This window comes from Lathyrus oleraceus, chromosome 5 (genome assembly GCF_024323335.1).
Source record: "Lathyrus oleraceus cultivar Zhongwan6 chromosome 5, CAAS_Psat_ZW6_1.0, whole genome shotgun sequence".
NCBI lineage: Eukaryota > Viridiplantae > Streptophyta > Magnoliopsida > Fabales > Fabaceae > Lathyrus > Lathyrus oleraceus.
The window spans coordinates 182,129,777-182,147,308 of record NC_066583.1 but is presented as its reverse complement, the minus strand read 5'-3'; the positions used below and the strand labels follow the sequence as shown (position 1 = coordinate 182,147,308).

At 38.2% G+C, this 17,532-nt stretch overlaps 1 protein-coding gene across 1 annotated transcript; it reads right to left on the bottom strand.

The window, feature by feature from the left end:
- Positions 1 to 1,245: 1,245 nt before the first annotated feature.
- Positions 1,246 to 3,545, bottom strand: LOC127081973 (E3 ubiquitin-protein ligase SINAT5). Its single transcript, XM_051022199.1, has 3 exons — positions 2,949 to 3,545; positions 2,134 to 2,520; positions 1,246 to 1,799 (listed from the first exon to the last, which is right to left on the bottom strand). The coding sequence occupies exons 1-3, from the start codon at positions 3,162 to 3,164 to the stop codon at positions 1,440 to 1,442; spliced, it is 963 nt and encodes a 320-aa protein (XP_050878156.1). The 5' UTR covers positions 3,165 to 3,545; the 3' UTR covers positions 1,246 to 1,439.
- Between the last annotated feature and the right edge of the window lie 13,987 nt (positions 3,546 to 17,532).

Below are 17,532 nucleotides of genomic sequence, written 5' to 3'. Positions count from 1 at the left end.
ACTCACACACCTATTACCTTAAGATTTTGCGTGAATATGTGGTGTGTCTCTCACAAAGTATGTTGCTAATAAAGAAAGACTCCACAATGTAAAAATGTTTTCTCATGTTGACCCTCAAATTGATGACTCAACGATGTTAACGATTATCTATGTAATGTTTAATTTTTTTTATGTATGTCATAACAATTATCGATGATAATTTATCTCCATTTTTTGCATTTGTTTCGGTTATGAATTTGTTTCTACATCTCTTTAGAATTCGGAAATACACTTCCGTAAGGTACACAAAGATGCATTTCCAGATTAAATTTAGTCATAGAATAGGAGCGTAGCTCAAAAACAAATGAATTGTGTATGAATGAAGTGCATCCAAAGAGTAGTTGTGATTTTTTCTAAGATAGAGAAGCAATAATTAAGATGCTTTAGATAATACCCATAAAATATACTATATGAAGTTTCAAAAATTAATGCATTGGCTTTTAATAAAGAGGGAAAACAAATGACTGAAAGAGAAAAAAAAAATTCCTTACATACAAGAGAAATTTAAAGCTAAATCAATTTTTGTCTACCTTTTTCTCTCCATTTTTTCTCAAACAACAAAAGTATACTCAAGTTAAGTCTATTTGTTTCATTTAAGTCCAGACCCTAAATGAATAGCTTGTATGCCAGATCAACTGTAAGAAAAGCTATAATGTGACTAGTTGATCTTCATAAAAAATTTATTCATTTGTATTTGTCAATATCAAATCTTTTTTTTCCTTTGGTTTTTTCGATACAAGTTAAGATCAGCTATAAACTTTTTAATTTGCAAGAACAGGTGCACTTTGCTGTGCCACATGCTAAAACGTAATGCTACTGTTTTTGCTTTTTAGAGTCCAAAACTACTTTTTCTTATTTATTTGTTTATTTGTAGTATGTGCATATATGATTGTTCTCTCATGTGCTAAAAGGGCCATAAAGAAATGGAAGGAAAATTATATTATAATTGGGGGTAATATTGGTGAATTAAAATTACTGCAAGACTTTGTTAAATTGCAAGTGAAGCGACATTGATATTGGTGACATTCTTCCAACCATTTGTTAGAATTTGAACAAACCAAATTCCCATTATGTCAAAAACAAATCTTACAATTCAATCTATGTGAGGAGTAAAATACACATAAGTTCTAGTTTATGGCAAAAGAGTTGATGGAAAGTGGCAGCAACTTCACACTATTCAGACCAAACACAACTTCTAGTTTCCAGTAGCATTAAATTCTGATATAGCAAATTTTGAATTAAGAAAATCTTGTTTATTACACAGTTCAAGAAAATTGACGAAAAATACAATGTCACACTTTAGTGCCTTAAACTATTGCAACAAGCACAAAGTTGGTGTAATTAAAAAGCTTAGAAGAGTTTCCCCAAACACAAGTAAAAAATGCTCCTCAAATAACATGTCAGCTACATAGATTAGGTATGCACACTGCAGCATCTTGATTCTGTTCCTTCCATATTCTTCCTGTGACTCTAAGTTTCAGCTCCTTTCTATCCCCGCCCGAGAAAAATAGTGCCATATTTCTTTGAATTATGAGGCCGTCATGGCTATCCCTGACTTTTCGGTGGCTATCACGAACACTCCGTGGTGTACCCTCCCAAATTAGTTTCCTGCCATTGGCCCCAACTTCCAGGCTATAACTGTAGTTCCGAGCTTCATTCTCATCGCCCATGAAACGAAGGAATGCCATGTAAACAGGAGCCATGCCAAGCTGAAAAGCTTCGAAATGAAGGCAGAAATATTGGCCAAAGCAATGAAATACCTAACAAAGACAAATAAAGTCGGCAAACAGAAGAGTCAGAAGAAGTGAGGAGTATATATACCGAGATAAGATTATGTTATTACAGCCAGAGGGTGAACTGAATTGATATGAAGTTTTCGTCATCTGTCATTCGTGAATAGAAAAATAACTTAACCAATGGACATTTGAAAGCATTTCACCATTAAATCAGTTACACTTATTGGTAGAGAAAGTCGGAAAATGTAATCGGACAATCAATTTTTGTATCAGTGAATGAATATATGACAGTGAAACAACTTCTAGGAATCTAAAAGTGAAAGGAAAAAATAAGATAAAAAGACGTGTTAACACTTACTGTGAGCATCCAGGTTGCATTCTCTACTTCACGAGGATTTGACTTCACATAACGATGGTTGAATGTGCATCCCGTGTGCATGTCGACCTTATGATCATCCCTCAAATGAGCAACGAGGAAGTTAATATCGCCAACAGTGGAACACTCTGATCCAGCATAAGGACACGTATATGGTCTAAAATTACAGACTGTCTCATGCTTAAGCTTGCTGTAGTAAGGAAAAATTTCAGGACATCCGAGGGAGTAGTACTTGCAAGGTAACTCGAGTGATTCCGCCACCTTCTCCAATGCCAGACACCTAATATCGCCAAGCTCTTGTCTACATGTCGGACACCGGTTATGCACCCGTGTTTTGCATGTGGAACATAGTGTGTGACCATTGTGACACTGCAAAGAAACTAATTGTCACATTTTCTCCTCCCCTTTTCGCAAATACATACACTTTTGCAACTTAAATCATGACAGGATCAACTTTCTCGCAAATCAAACGAAGAGATTTACACGTGCCAACAAATCAAAGACTAGCTAAAGTTTATTCGACATGAGTAAGTTTCAGCTTACAACAGGCTAAAGATCTAATGCTTAAATTTCAGCTGTCATTTGTAGGAAAATAACTATCAAACTATAAAATGCATATTCATGATTAACAAGTGTTGTCATAATTTCACTTCAATTCAAATTCAAATGAACCCTAAAATCATTCAATTCAAATGAACCCTAAAATCATGAAAAACATGAAAACCCTAAAAATCGGTCAAAACCAAATCCAAGGAAAAATTGATCATGGAAATTAATTAATTAAAAGAAAAACTGACCTGATGAATTGGAGGGTACATAGAATTAGTACAAACAGGACATTCAAGCAATTCATGAACGCTGGTTATAGGAGCAATGGCATTAGGACCCAAAATATTATTGATATTTGCAGCACCATTTCTATGCTTTGTGGAAGAAAACTCATGATGTGGATGGATCTCATCTTCATCCATGCCATCTGAGGATGTCACACACTCAATGTTATTCAACTCCATCAACTCACAAACCCTTCTTCCCACCTCTCAAAGAGAAAAACACCCACTTATCAAAATCGAAAATTTTACCGAATTTATTATCTGGGTATTCCTCCTTTTCAATTTCCTTCCCCAAATCCTCTCAATTTTCCAATTTCTTCCCCCAAAAAATTAATTTTTTCTGAGAAAATTGTAACAAGAAAACGAAAGAGGAATGGAAAGAGATGAGGAGAAGGAAGACGGGGTGGAGATGGATCGATAAATGGGAGGAATTCGAGAAACCTAACTGTTCTGGTGAAGAACAGGTTCTTTTCTTCGTTGGCTCTCTTTTTCTCTCTCTTCTCTGTGCACAGCAAAACAGAGAGAGAAAATGAAAGGAGAACCGTTCAATTTCTGAAATTAGATGCTTGATGGATCAATCCAACGGTAAATATATTTCTTTGGTGTTTTTATTTTTTGTTGTTGTTTGTTTTTATTTTCTTGGTAAATTTACTTTTTGAGTAATTTGGTTGTTTAAAGTTAAAACAAAATCAGAATTATAGTATTAGCAATTAAAACAAATTTAACCGAATTACGTATAACACAACTTTTTTTGGTATATACTTTTGTATTAAAATTTGATTTGTAATGGCATGACTAAACCACCTCTAAAATATCACATACACCTCGAACAATTATACAATTTGGCTATCAACGATATTTTACTTGTTCATTTTTAAAAATTAAATTTTAACTATTAAATTATTTGACAAAAACAAATCTACAATTCAAAATACAGTAGGCAACAAGGTGACGGAGAAAACTCCTAAAAGAAATGATGTTTCTTAGGAGTCCGTCTCAAAAAAGACGAGTTGTTGGTGTAAACTCTAGAGGTCAATACTTTTGATACTTGTATCGAATTATTTATTAATAATAAAAGGCATTTTCTTTATTATGGTTGATTAATAAAGTCCCTAGAATAGATAGTCCGTTTAATGTATTAAGTGTGACTTAATCATGAGAACACATTAAACATAAGGGCACTATTCTTAAAGTATCTGTAGTCGAGCTTTAATGTAAAGTGGGATAACATTAAAGCATTAAGACTATTATGTTTGTAGACTGATGATCACATCTCATGGATCATGGATAAAGAGTTATCAAGTCTTAAACATAGGTATGAATATTAGGAGTAATATTTATACCGGATTGACCCGCTATGAGAATACTATATAGAAAGTTATGCAAAGTGTCATAAGTTATTCTCATGGTGATAATAGTGTATACCACTCTTCGACCTGAAACCACTATGGATCCTAGATGTAGAGTTGAGTGTTTTATTACTGATCCAACGTTATCCGTAACTGGATGACCATATTGACAGTTGATGAGTACTCCACGAAGCATGCTGAGGGACATGAGTGTCCTAGATGGAATTTGCCAATCCTGCGTAACAGGATAAATGTCTATGGGCCCAATATTGAACTGGACAAGGGTGACACGGCCTATACCTTGTGTTCAATATAGACATAAGGGCAAAGGGGTAATTATACACATAATTATTATCACAGGAGGTTTTGTCAGATCACATGACATTTTCGTGACTTGGGTAGCAGTGATGTGTTGCTAGATACCGCTCACTATTTATTATGTTAAATGCGTGATTTAATATAATTGCCAACGTCGCGAAAACCTATAGGGTCACACACAAAGGACGAATTGATGAGAGATATAGTAACTAAGGAACACCGTAAGGTACGGTGCACTTAAGTGGGAGACGAAATATGGTAAGGTACCAAATACTTAAGTGATTTTGGGCATATTATAAGATATGGGCCAAAATACACTTAAGTGGGCTTTTTAGCTTGAAGCTCACAAAGTGGTTCTATAAATAGAACCCCTTGGGTGGAAGCATTGTCACTCCAATCCACTCAGACAGAAATTCAAGTAGAGACTTGGAATTTTGTTTCCCTCTTTCTCTCACTCAAAGCCTTCATTCATAACAGCTAGCACTGCGATTGAAGGAATCCGTTCGTGTGGACTGAGTAGAGACGTTGTCATCGTTCAACGTTCGTGATCGCCCCGTGGATCTGTATCAAAGGTTTTGATCATTATCAGAGATCTGCACCAAAGGTTTGAATCGCCACAAGAGGTAACGATTCTATCATTGATCATGTCCATTCGTAAGGATCACTAAATGGAGAATTTTTAAATTCCGCTGCACCTTGGATGGCAATTCTCCTACAGTGGTATCAGAGCCACTTACGAAACCATGAATCTGATAACTGTTTTTGTTCTGTAATAATATGATTAAAGACAGAATGAATCAAAGGTTAAATTGAGATCGATCAAGTTACATATATGTGATATATGTAATCCTGATGCAAAATACATTATATATGATATAGTGTTCTCGTTTCATTCATTCAAACCCTCGATGATTGTTTTCCTTTGAGCGATCAATGGTCGTTTGCTTCTTGATCCGACATTAGTATGGTGAAGCAATGACATGTTGATCAATCATACTGAATTAACAATCGAGATGTGTTTGACGGTCTGAAATTGGTGCATCAGGGTTAGTGACGGCACAAGGGTTGTGTTGTCAGAGAGTTATGCGATTGGGGTTTGAACGCACAAGAGTTGTGCTTCCTAAACACTTTTTGGAACAGTGTTAATCGGTTAACGCGTATGGTTAACCGGTTAACGGAATGCGAAATAAATTTTTTTAACTTTCAAACAATATTAACCGGTTAACGCTTTTGGTTAACCGGTTAACGCAAGACGAAATTCAATTTTCTGAGTTTTTCAAACAGTGTTAACCGGTTAACGCATTTGGTTAACCGGTTAACGCAAGGCAGAAAAGAATTTTTTTAAAATTTTCAAACAGTGTTAACCGGTTAACGCATATGGTTAACCGGTTAACGCAAGGAAAAATTCACCCGTTCGGCTAGAAAAAGTGCTTTGAAGTATCAAGTGTTGATACGAAAAACGACGTCAATTTTAAATGAATTGTTCATTAAAATTTTCGAGCAGGGGCGCTGCCCGGGCAGCGGAACCCCGACTAACTCTGCGTAGTGTGATCGGTCGTCGAAATTTAATTTGATTTTAATTAATTAAAGGAATTAATAATAATAAAGTGTTTATTATTGCCTTGTGGTGATCGGTTATGGCCTTAGTTTTCCTTTGTTTTGTTTTGGGTTTTTTAAAATACGACCTGCGTGTCGTGTGTAACACCCCAATAAAATATGATAATTATTTAAATTAAGTTAATAGTATATTTATTAATTTAATTAAATAATTGGAATATTATTGGATTATTATTATTGGAATAATAAAAGTTAAAATCAGTAAAAAGGTCCCATTTGGTAAAAAGGGTTTTCACGTGAAAGCAGAGAACACGTAACATTGAGAGAAAGAGAAGAAACTGAGAAAGGGAGAAGAAGAGGCTAGGGCTCAAGAGGAGAATTCACGATTGTTGAAGGTCAAAGAATCAATTGCCGGATTAACTCAGGTAAGGGGGGTTTATCGTCGTTTAATGGGTATTATGGGTTAACATGTAATGGGTAGTAATAAGCCATTGAATTGACCCTAATTGGGATGAGGAATGCTGTAAATGGTGATGAATAAGTTATGTTAAAACTGTAATTGAATCTATATGTGGGTGAGTTGTAAATTTCTGGACGTGTAGCTTTTTACGGAATTGAAATCGGAGGTCCGGAAGTCCTCCGACGGCGAGAAATGCGGGAAATCTGCATTCTGTTTTCGTGTTAGCGCAGGAACAGCTTTCTGTTCTGCGTTAACCGGTTAACCCAGGGTGTTAACCGGTTAACACTGTTATGATTTAGAAAAATTAATTTCTGTTCTGCGTTAACCGGTTAACCCAGGGTGTTAACCGGTTAACACTGTTAAAAATTGCCAGAAAGCGTGTTCTGTGTTGCGTTAACCGGTTAACCCAGGGCGTTAACCGGTTAACACTGTTTGGAAAGTGGAAAATTGATATTCAAATATTGTGTACATATTTGACGTTTGGCCTATATTGATGTATGATATAGTAGGGATCATTTCCCGTTGTTTTGAGCAGTATAGGTATTAGTAGAGTGTGCTAATACTGTGATTTATTATTTGGCATGATATGAATATGATTCTGTGATAAATATGCTGATGATGTATGATGGTATACATAATGCTGTGAATGTATCCGTTATGTATGCAATTGTGAATGGACTATTTATGGCTTAGAGTGTGAGCATATGTCTATCTTGGATTGTTGTTGATGTTTGCATGCTAGGTGATTTAGCGTGTATAGCATGGCCTTTATGGTGGTAGCTAATTCCCACGGTGAGGAATTAGTGAGTGAGTTGTTGTGGATTGTTGTTGATGTTTGCATGCTAGGTGATTTAGCGTGCATAGCATGGCCTTTATGGTGGTAGCTAATTCCCATGGTGAGGAATTAGTGAGTGAGTCACTAGGTCTCAAATGAGTGGGACTAGTGAGCTTGGTAGCCGTATCTGGGTTTGATCGGTGAGGTTGAACTATGTGTTCACGAATAGTCGGTACCGCATGCATGGAGTCTCATTGCATAATGTATGTATGGCGTATAATATGAATGGATGTATTCCAATATTATACGTGTGTTTTGTGTTGGGTTGAGTATGATTATGATTTTAAGTTGATGTTGCCGTTGCTGAATGTGTGATCTGATTTGGGTGATAAAATGTGTTAAATTACTTAGCATTACATGATATTTTATAATGCTTATTATATCGATTGAGGAACTCACCCTTACAACTATGTTTCAGGTAACGAGCAGTGATTGAGTAGAAGCTAGTGCTTGAAGTCTAGTGTAGTTCCTTAGTGGGTCATGCTCTGGTATATGTAACATCGGGACGAGATATTTTACCTTGTTTTCATTTGGTTGTTGAATAATTTTACATGTAATGTGTTACATGGTTTGCATATCCGCTGCGAATTGTGCAATATTTTATTTTGATTATTAAATGAGCATGACAAACTATTTTGGTGAATGGTGTGAAGTGTCAAGTGTGACACCCTGAAATTGCATATCTACTCTGATTTATATTTGTTGTTTTAATTATTATTGGGGTATTTAAGAAGGGTGTTACATTAGTGGTATCAGAGCATAGTCGGTCGAGTCGAGTCGTAATTATTCTGTTTCCCTGTATGTGATAGGTGTTGTGTAACCCTATCAATACTTATTGTTTTAGCTTGTTGGGTTCTCAGAATAGAGATGGCTGGAAGAGGTAGAGACGATGTTGCGATTGCTGAGGCTCTGGGTATGCTAGCTGGAGTACTTGGAGGGAATCCAAATGTTGTGGGATTGGGAGCTGCTCGTCAACTGAGTGATTTCCAGAAGAACAATCCTCCAATGTTCAAGGGAGCATACGATCCAGATGGTGCTCAGAAGTGGTTGAAGGAGATCGAGAGGATCTTCCGAGTGACTGAGTGTGCCGATAACCAGAAGGTCAGGTTCGGTACGCATATGCTATCAGAGGAAGCAGATGATTGGTGGGTTGCTGCCCGCACTGAGTTGGAAGCTGCTGGGAGTGCTGAGATCACTTGGGCGGTTTTCAGAGAGAGATTCCTGAGGAAGTACTTTCCAGAGGATGTCAGAGGAAAGAAAGAGATAGAGTTCTTAGAATTGAAGCAGGGCAACCGGTCTGTTACTGAGTATGTTGCTAAGTTCACAGAGCTGTCGAAGTATTACACTCCCTATGATGAGGCTACTGGGGAATTTTCAAAATGTGTGAAGTTTGAGAACGGGTTACGTCCCGAGATCAAGCAGGCTATTGGGTATCAGCGGATCAGAGTGTTTTCTGACCTGGTTGACTGTTGCAGGATCTTTGAACAGGATACCAAGGCCAGAGCGGAGAGCTATCAGCAGAGGGTTGATAGGAAAGGCAAGAATCAGAATGATCGTGGGAAACCGTATGCAGCTGGCAAAGGTTTCCAGAGACAAAGTGGGATGAAGAGACCTAGTGGGGGAGACTCCAGTGCCCCTGCTAAGTGTTGCAGATGTGGTCAGGCTGGACATCGTATCTGAAAGGAGAATTGCCATTCAAGGCGCAGCGGAATTTAAAATTTTCTCCATTAGTGATCCTTACGAATGAGCATGATCAGTGATAGAATCGTTACCTCTTGTGGCGATTCAAACCTTTGAAGCAAATCCACGGGGCGATCACGAACGTTGAATGATGACAACGTCTCTACTCAGTCCACACGAACGGATTCCTTCAATCGCAGTGCTAGCTGTTTGTGAATGAAGGCTTTGAGTGAGGGAAAGAGAGATACGAAATTCCAACTCTTCAGTTGTGTTGTATTCGCGTTTAAAGCTTCTGCACAAGAGCTCTATTTATAGAACCACTTGTGTGGGCTTCAAGCCAAAAAAGCCCACTTAAGTGCATTTTGGCCTATATCTCATAATATGCCAAAATCACTTAAGTATTTGGTACCTTACCATATTTCGTATTCAGCTTAAGTACACCGTACCTTACGATGTTCCTTAATTATTCTATCTCGCATCAATCCGTCCTTTGTGTGTGACCCTATAGGTTTTCGCGACGCTGGCAATTATATTAAATCACACATTTAACATAATAAACAGTGAGCGGTATCTAGCAACACATCACTGCTACCCAAGTCACGAAAATGTCATGTGATCTGACAAAACCTCCTGTGATAATAATTATGTGTATAATTACCCCTTTGCCCTTATGTCTATATTGAACACAAGGTATAGACCATGTCACCCTTGTCCAGTTCAATATTGGGCCCATAGACATTTATCCTGTTAAGCAGGATTGGCAAATTCCATCTAGGACACTCATGTCCCTCAGCATGCTTCGTGGAGTACCCATCAACTGTCTTTATGGTTATCCAGTTACGGACAACGTTGGATCAGCAATAAAGCACTCGACTCTACATCTAGGATCCATAGTGGTTTCAGGTCGAAGAGTGGTATACACTATTATCACCATGAGAATAACTTATGACACTTTGCATAACTTTCTATATAGTATTCTCATAGCGGGTCAATCCAGTATGAATATTACTCTTAATATTCATACCTATGTTTAAGACTTGATAACTCTTTATCCATGATCCATGAGACGTGATCATCAGTCTACAAACATAATAGTCTCCATGCTTTAATGTTATCCCATTTCATAATAAAGCTTGACTACGGACACTTTAAGAATAGTGTCCTTATGTTTAATGTGATCTCATGATTAAGTCATACTTGATACATTAAATGGACTATCTATTCCAGGGACTTTATTAAACAAACATAATAAAGAAAAATGCCTTTTATTATTAATAAATAATTCGATACAAGTACCAAAAGTATTGGCCTCTAGGGCTTACACCAACAGTATCCATGAGTGTACCAGTGCTGAGAAGAAGTGTTTCAAGTGTGGAAAAGGTGGTCACTTGGCTGCAGAGTGCCGGTTGAAGACTATGACTTGTTTCAACTGTGGAGAGGTGGGTCATATCAGTCCACAGTGTCCTAAGCCGAAGAAAGAGAACCAGTCGGGAGGCAAGGTCTTTGCTTTATCGGGTTCTGAGACTTCTGCAGATGATCGTTTGATCCGAGGTACGTGTTATATTAATGGCTTTCCTCTTGTAGCTATTATTGACACAGGTGCGACTCATTCCTTTATATCTTTGGATTGTGTTGTGAAACTTAAATTAGAGATATCTGAGATGCGTGGGAGTATGGTGATTGATACTCCTGCTAAGGGTTCAGTGACTACTACTTCAGTTTGTTTAAATTGCCCTTTGAGTATTTTTGGTAGAGACTTTGTGATGGACCTCGTGTGTCTTCCACTAGTGCAGATTGATGTTATCCTGGGTATGAACTGGTTGGTGTTTAACCGAGTTTATATCAACTGTTTTGATAAGACTGTGATCTTTCCTGAGATTGAGGAAAGAAAGAGTTTGTTTCTATCAGCAAGGCAGGTGAATGAGGCAGTAGCAGATGGGGCAGAGTTGTTTATGCTGTTAGCGACTTTGGAGGCTAAAGATAAACTGGCGATTTGCGATCTAGCCGTGGTGTGTGATTTTCCTGATGTGTTTCCTGAAGAAGTGAATGAATTACCGCCAGAGCGTGAAGTTGAGTTCTCGATTGATTTGGTACCTGGTACTAGGCCGATATCGATGGCTCCGTACCGTATGTCTGCTGTTGAGTTAACTGAATTGAAGAGTCAGTTGGAAGATCTGTTGGATAAGAAATTTATTCGTCCGAGTGTGTCACCGTGGGGCGCACCAGTGTTATTGGTTAAGAAGAAAGAAGGTACTATGAGGTTGTGTGTGGACTACAGGCAACTGAATAAAGTGTCGATCAAGAATCGGTATCCTTTGCCGAGGATTGATGATTTGATGGATCAGTTGGTTGGTGCGAGTGTGTTCAGCAAAATAGATTTGAGATCGGGGTATCATCAGATACGTGTGAAAACTGAGGATATTCAGAAGACTGCTTTCAGAACAAGGTATGGACATTATGAGTATTCTGTAATGCCTTTTGGTGTGACTAATGCGCCTGGGGTATTTATGGAGTATATGAATAGGATTTTCCATCCGTACCTAGACAAGTTTGTTGTGGTGTTTATTGACGATATTTTGGTGTATTCGAAATCGGAAGAAGAGCATGCTGAGCAATTGAGAGTGGTTTTAGGAGTTCTACGAGAAAAGAAGTTATTTGCTAAACTGTCCAAGTGTGAATTTTGGTTAGAAGAGGTTAGTTTTCTTGGTCATGTGGTTTCAAGAGGTGGTGTTGCTGTTGATCCTTCTAAGATAGAAGCGGTATCTAAGTGGGAAGCTCCGAAGTCAGTTTCTGAGATAAGAAGTTTTCTTGGACTTGCAGGTTATTATAGGAAATTCATTGAGGGATTTTCTAAGTTGGCGTTACCGTTGACGATGTTGACTAGAAAGGGGCAAGCGTTTGTTTGGGACTCAAAATGTGAAGAAGGTTTCCAAGAGTTAAAGAGAAGGTTAACTACTGCTCCTATTCTGATATTACCAAGTCCATCGGAACCATTTGAGGTTTACTGTGATGCTTCATTGTTGGGTTTGGGTGGTGTTTTGATGCAGAATAAGCAGGTTGTAGCTTATGCTTCGAGACAACTGAAGGTTCATGAGAGGAACTATCCAACACACGATTTAGAGTTGGCAGCTGTGGTATTTGTTCTGAAGTTATGGAGGCATTACTTGTACGGGTCAAGATTTGAGGTTTTCAGTGACCATAAAATTTAAAGTATTTGTTTGATCAGAAAGAGCTGAATATGAGACAGAGGAGATGGTTAGAGTTTCTGAAGGATTATGACTTTGGTTTGAATTACCATCCGGGTAAAGCAAACGTAGTGGCTGATGCATTGAGTCGGAAATCATTGCATATGTCTATGTTAATGGTTAAGGAATTGGATTTAATTGAGCAGTTTAGAGACTTGAGTTTGGTGTGTGAGAGTACTCACAATAGCGTTAAATTGGGAATGTTGAAGTTAACGAGTGGTATTCTGGATGAGATTAGAGAGGGTCAGAAATCCGATGTGCTTTTGGTTGATAAGTTGACTCTAGTGAATCAAGGTCAAGGTGGTGAATTCAGAGTTGATGAGAATGGTGTTTTGAAATTTGGTAATCGGGTGTGTATTCCGGATGTTACCGAACTTAAGAAGAGTATTCTTGAGGAAGGACATCGTAGTGGCCTGAGTATTCATCCTGGGGCTACAAAGATGTATCATGATTTGAAAAAGTTATTTTGGTGGCCGGGAATGAAAAGAGAAATTGCGAGTTTTGTTTATTCTTGTTTGACTTGTCAGAAGTCAAAGATTGAGCATCAAAAGCCGTCTGGGCTAATGCAACCGTTGGCTATTCCAGAGTGGAAGTGGGATAGTATCAGTATGGATTTTGTTTCTGGTTTACCGAGGACAATTAAGAATTTTGAAGCTATTTGGGTGATTGTTGACAGATTGACAAAATCGGCTCATTTCATTCCGATCAGAATGGATTATCCGTTAGAGAGATTGGTTGAGTTGTATATTGAGAAAATTGTAAGTTTGCATGGTATTCCGTCGAGTATTGTTTCGGACAGAGATCCTAGATTTAAATCGAAGTTCTGGGAAGGTTTGCAGAGGGCTTTGGGAACTAAGCTGAGATTGAGTTCTGCATACCATCCGCAGACTGATGGTCAGACTGAGAGGACGATTCAGTCGTTGGAGGATCTTTTGAGGGCTTGTGTTTTGGAAAAGGGAGGTGCTTGGGATTGTTATTTACCTTTGATTGAGTTTACCTACAACAATAGTTTTCATTCGAGCATTGGTATGGCACCGTTTGAAGCTTTGTATGGTAGGAGATGTCGGACACGTTTATGTTGGTATGAGTCCGGTGAGAGTGCTGTGGTTGGACCGGAGATTGTTCAACAAACTACGGAAAAGATTAAGATGATTCAGGAGAAGATGAGGATTGCTCAGAGTCGTCAGAAGAGTTATCACGACAAGAGGAGGAAGTCACTTGAGTTTCAAGAGGGAGATCATGTGTTTCTTCGTGTTACTCCGATAACTGGGGTTGGTCGAGCTTTGAAGTCGAAGAAGTTGACACCTCGATTTATTGGTCCTTATCAGATTTTGGAGAGGATAGGGGAGGTAGCCTATCGTATCGCTTTACCGCCGTCACTTGCGAATTTGCATGAGGTTTTTCATGTGTCTCAGTTGAGGAGGTACATTCCTGATCCGTCGCATGTGGTCCAAGTAGATGATGTATAGGTGAGAGATAACCTGACTGTTGAAACATCACCTATGAGGATAGAGGATCGAGAGTTGAAGCAGTTGCGGGGTAAAGAGATTGCTTTGGTAAAGGTAGCTTGGGGAGGACCAGCAGGTGGCAATGTGACTTGGGAACTTGAGAATCAGATGAAGGAGTCTTATCCAGAGTTATTCGCTTGAGGTATGTTTTCGAGGACGAAAACTCTTTTAGTGGGGGAGAGTTGTAACACCCCAATAAAATATGATAATTATTTAAATTAAGTTAATAGTATATTTATTAATTTAATTAAATAATTGGAATATTATTGGATTATTATTATTGGAATAATAAAAGTTAAAATCAGTAAAAAGGTCCCATTTGGTAAAAAGGGTTTTCACGTGAAAGCAGAGAACACGTAACATTGAGAGAAAGAGAAGAAACTGAGAAAGGGAGAAGAAGAGGCTAGGGCTCAAGAGGAGAATTCACGATTGTTGAAGGTCAAAGAATCAATTGCCGGATTAACTCAGGTAAGGGGGGTTTATCGTCGTTTAATGGGTATTATGGGTTAACATGTAATGGGTAGTAATAAGCCATTGAATTGACCCTAATTGGGATGAGGAATGCTGTAAATGGTGATGAATAAGTTATGTTAAAACTGTAATTGAATCTATATGTGGGTGAGTCGTAAATTTCTGGACGTGTAGCTTTTTACGGAATTGAAATCGGAGGTCCGGAAGTCCTCCGACGACGAGAAATGCGGGAAATCTGCATTCTGTTTTCGTGTTAGCGCAGGAACAGCTTTCTGTTCTGCGTTAACCGGTTAACCCAGGGTGTTAACCGGTTAACACTTTATGATTTAGAAAAATTAATTTCTGTTCTGCGTTAACGGTTAACCCAGGGTGTTAACCGGTTAACACTGTTAAAAATTGCCAGAAAGCGTGTTCTGTGTTGCGTTAACCGGTTAACCCAGGGCGTTAACCGGTTAACACTGTTTGGAAAGTGGAAAATTGATATTCAAATATTGTGTACATATTTGACGTTTGGCCTATATTGGTGTATGATATAGTAGGGATCATTTCCCGTTGTTTTGAGCAGTATAGGTATTAGTAGAGTGTGCTAATACTGTGATTTATTATTTGGCATGATATGAATATGATTCTGTGATAAATATGCTGATGATGTATGATGGTATGCATAATGCTGTGAATGTATCCGTTATGTATGCAATTGTGAATGGACTGTTTATGGCTTAGAGTGTGAGCATATGTCTATCTTGGATTGTTGTTGATGTTTGCATGCTAGGTGATTTAGCGTGTATAGCATGGCCTTTATGGTGGTAGCTAATTCCCACGGTGAGGAATTAGTGAGTGAGTTGTTGTGGATTGTTGTTGATGTTTGCATGCTAGGTGATTTAGCGTGCATAGCATGGCCTTTATGGTGGTAGCTAATTCCCATGGTGAGGAATTAGTGAGTGAGTCACTAGGTCTCAAATGAGTGGGACTAGTGAGCTTGGTAGCCGTATCTGGGTTTGATCGGTGAGGTTGAACTATGTGTTCACGAATAGTCGGTACCGCATGCATGGAGTCTCATTGCATAATGTATGTATGGCGTATAATATGAATGGATGTATTCCAATATTATACGTGTGTTTTGTGTTGGGTTGAGTATGATTATGATTTTAAGTTGATGTTGCCGTTGCTGAATGTGTGATCTGATTTGGGTGATGAAATGTGTTAAATTACTTAGCATTACATGATATTTATAATGCTTATTATATCGATTGAGGAACTCACCCTTACAACTATGTTTCAGGTAACGAGCAGTGATTGAGTAGAAGCTAGTGCTTGAAGTCTAGTGTAGTTCCTTAGTGGGTCATGCTCTGGTATATGTAACATCGGGACGGGATGTTTTACCTTGTTTTCATTTGGTTGTTGAATAATTTTACATGTAATGTGTTACATGGTTTGCATATCCGCTGCGAATTGTGCAATATTTTATTTTGATTATTAAATGAGCATGACAAACTATTTTGGTGAATGGTGTGAAGTGTCAAGTGTGACACCCTGAAATTTCATATCTACTCTGATTTATATTTGTTGTTTTAATTATTATTGGGGTATTTAAGAAGGGTGTTACATCGTGCCTCTCTCTTAATCTCCCAAATGTAACTTTTTTTCTCATCTCACTCCCTCGTATGTAAAACGAGTTTCTTTCATGTAATGTAATGATATGAAGAAAGCAAAGAAGTCAGTGCCAAAGGAGGACAACCTTGAAGATCTTGCTTGGAGAAGCTTGGATCGTTGTAGGTTAGCTTAGGTTCTCTCATTGGCTTGGGAGAACAATTGCGCTAGGGGCCATAACTGTTTCATTTTGTTTGTATGTATGTTGATGCATGTGAATGTATGTTAATGCATGTGAGAGACGGTTTATATGATAAACAAGCCGGTGAGATCAGAAAAATTGCAATTCCCTCAAAATAAATATTAAGTTTATGCTTTCCAAGTTTTAACACTCATCAAGACTAGTAATGGATAATGTAGGTTTCGCCTACGCGAGGTGCATGATCTATATATTAGTAAGGTGCGATGGGATAATTGTAATATCCAACTGTTAAAACAATGGGTCAAACTTAACTAAACAAATTATAATAAGATTATATATGTTTAGAAGCAAGAGATGGGAATGATCCATATGATGGATTGGAATAAGGAGTTATTCACCCAACTGAAATTTTCGAGAGTTGTATGAGATACAATTGGAAGGAGTTCCTACCTAAATAACCTAGTTTTGTGTAATCCGCCTACACGGACTTAGAACGAAGTGAAATATGGATCTCGACCCACTAGAAAATTTTCCAACGGGATTTTCCGAATCAGATGATGAGGGTCATTTGTTTTGAGTAAAATAGTGGGAGAATATTTAATTAAAGGCCTAATTGAATATGTCAATGATACTTATATTTTCATTAATCCTTATGTAGATTACCATGACAGCAAACACCTCTAACAACATCCTGCGATCAATCCTTGATAAGGAAAAATTGTCTGGGACAAATTTCCTGGATTGGCACCGAAACTTGAGGATTGTCCTCAAACATGATAAAAAGCTGTATGTCTTGGAGACACCTGTTCCTGAAGAGGAACCTCCTAGTTCTGCACCTAAGGCAGAAAGAGATGCTTATAAGAAGCATGTCGATGATGCCAATGAAACTGCTTGTCTCATGCTAGCTACCATGAACTCAGAATTGCAAAAGCAACATGAGAACATGTCAGCGTTCGATATGATCGAACACCTGAAGTTGCTCTATCAAGAGCAAGCAAGGCATGAGAGGTTTGAAGTTTCAAAAGCCCTTTTTCAAAGCAAGTTAGCTGAGGGAGCCCCTGTAGCTCCCCATGTACTCAAGATGATTGGGTATGTGGAAAACCTTGAGAGATTGGGTTTTCCCCTCGAAAAGGAACTTGCAACTGATTTGATCTTGCAATCGTTGCCTGATAGTTTCAGTCAATTTGTCCTAAATTTCAATATGATTGATATGGACAAATCTCTTCCTGAACTGCTCGCCATGTTAAGAACTGCCGAGCAGAATCTGAAGTCAAAAGGGAAATCCATTCTGATGATCGGAAATGGAAAGAGACAGAACAAAAGGCCCACTAAG

What these genes read in the sequence shown, in the direction of transcription:
- LOC127081973 (XM_051022199.1), bottom strand. Translation starts at nt 3,164, where the DNA reads ATGGAGTTGAATAACATTGAGTGTGTGACATCCTCAGATGGCATGGAT. An exon ending in TGTACCCTCCAATTCATCAG is followed by an intron (nt 2,521 to 2,948) that starts GTCAGTTTTTCT and finishes GTTTCTTTGCAG; the next exon opens with TGTCACAATGGTCACACACT. An exon ending in ATGCAACCTGGATGCTCACA is followed by an intron (nt 1,800 to 2,133) that starts GTAAGTGTTAAC and finishes TGTCTTTGTTAG; the next exon opens with GTATTTCATTGCTTTGGCCA.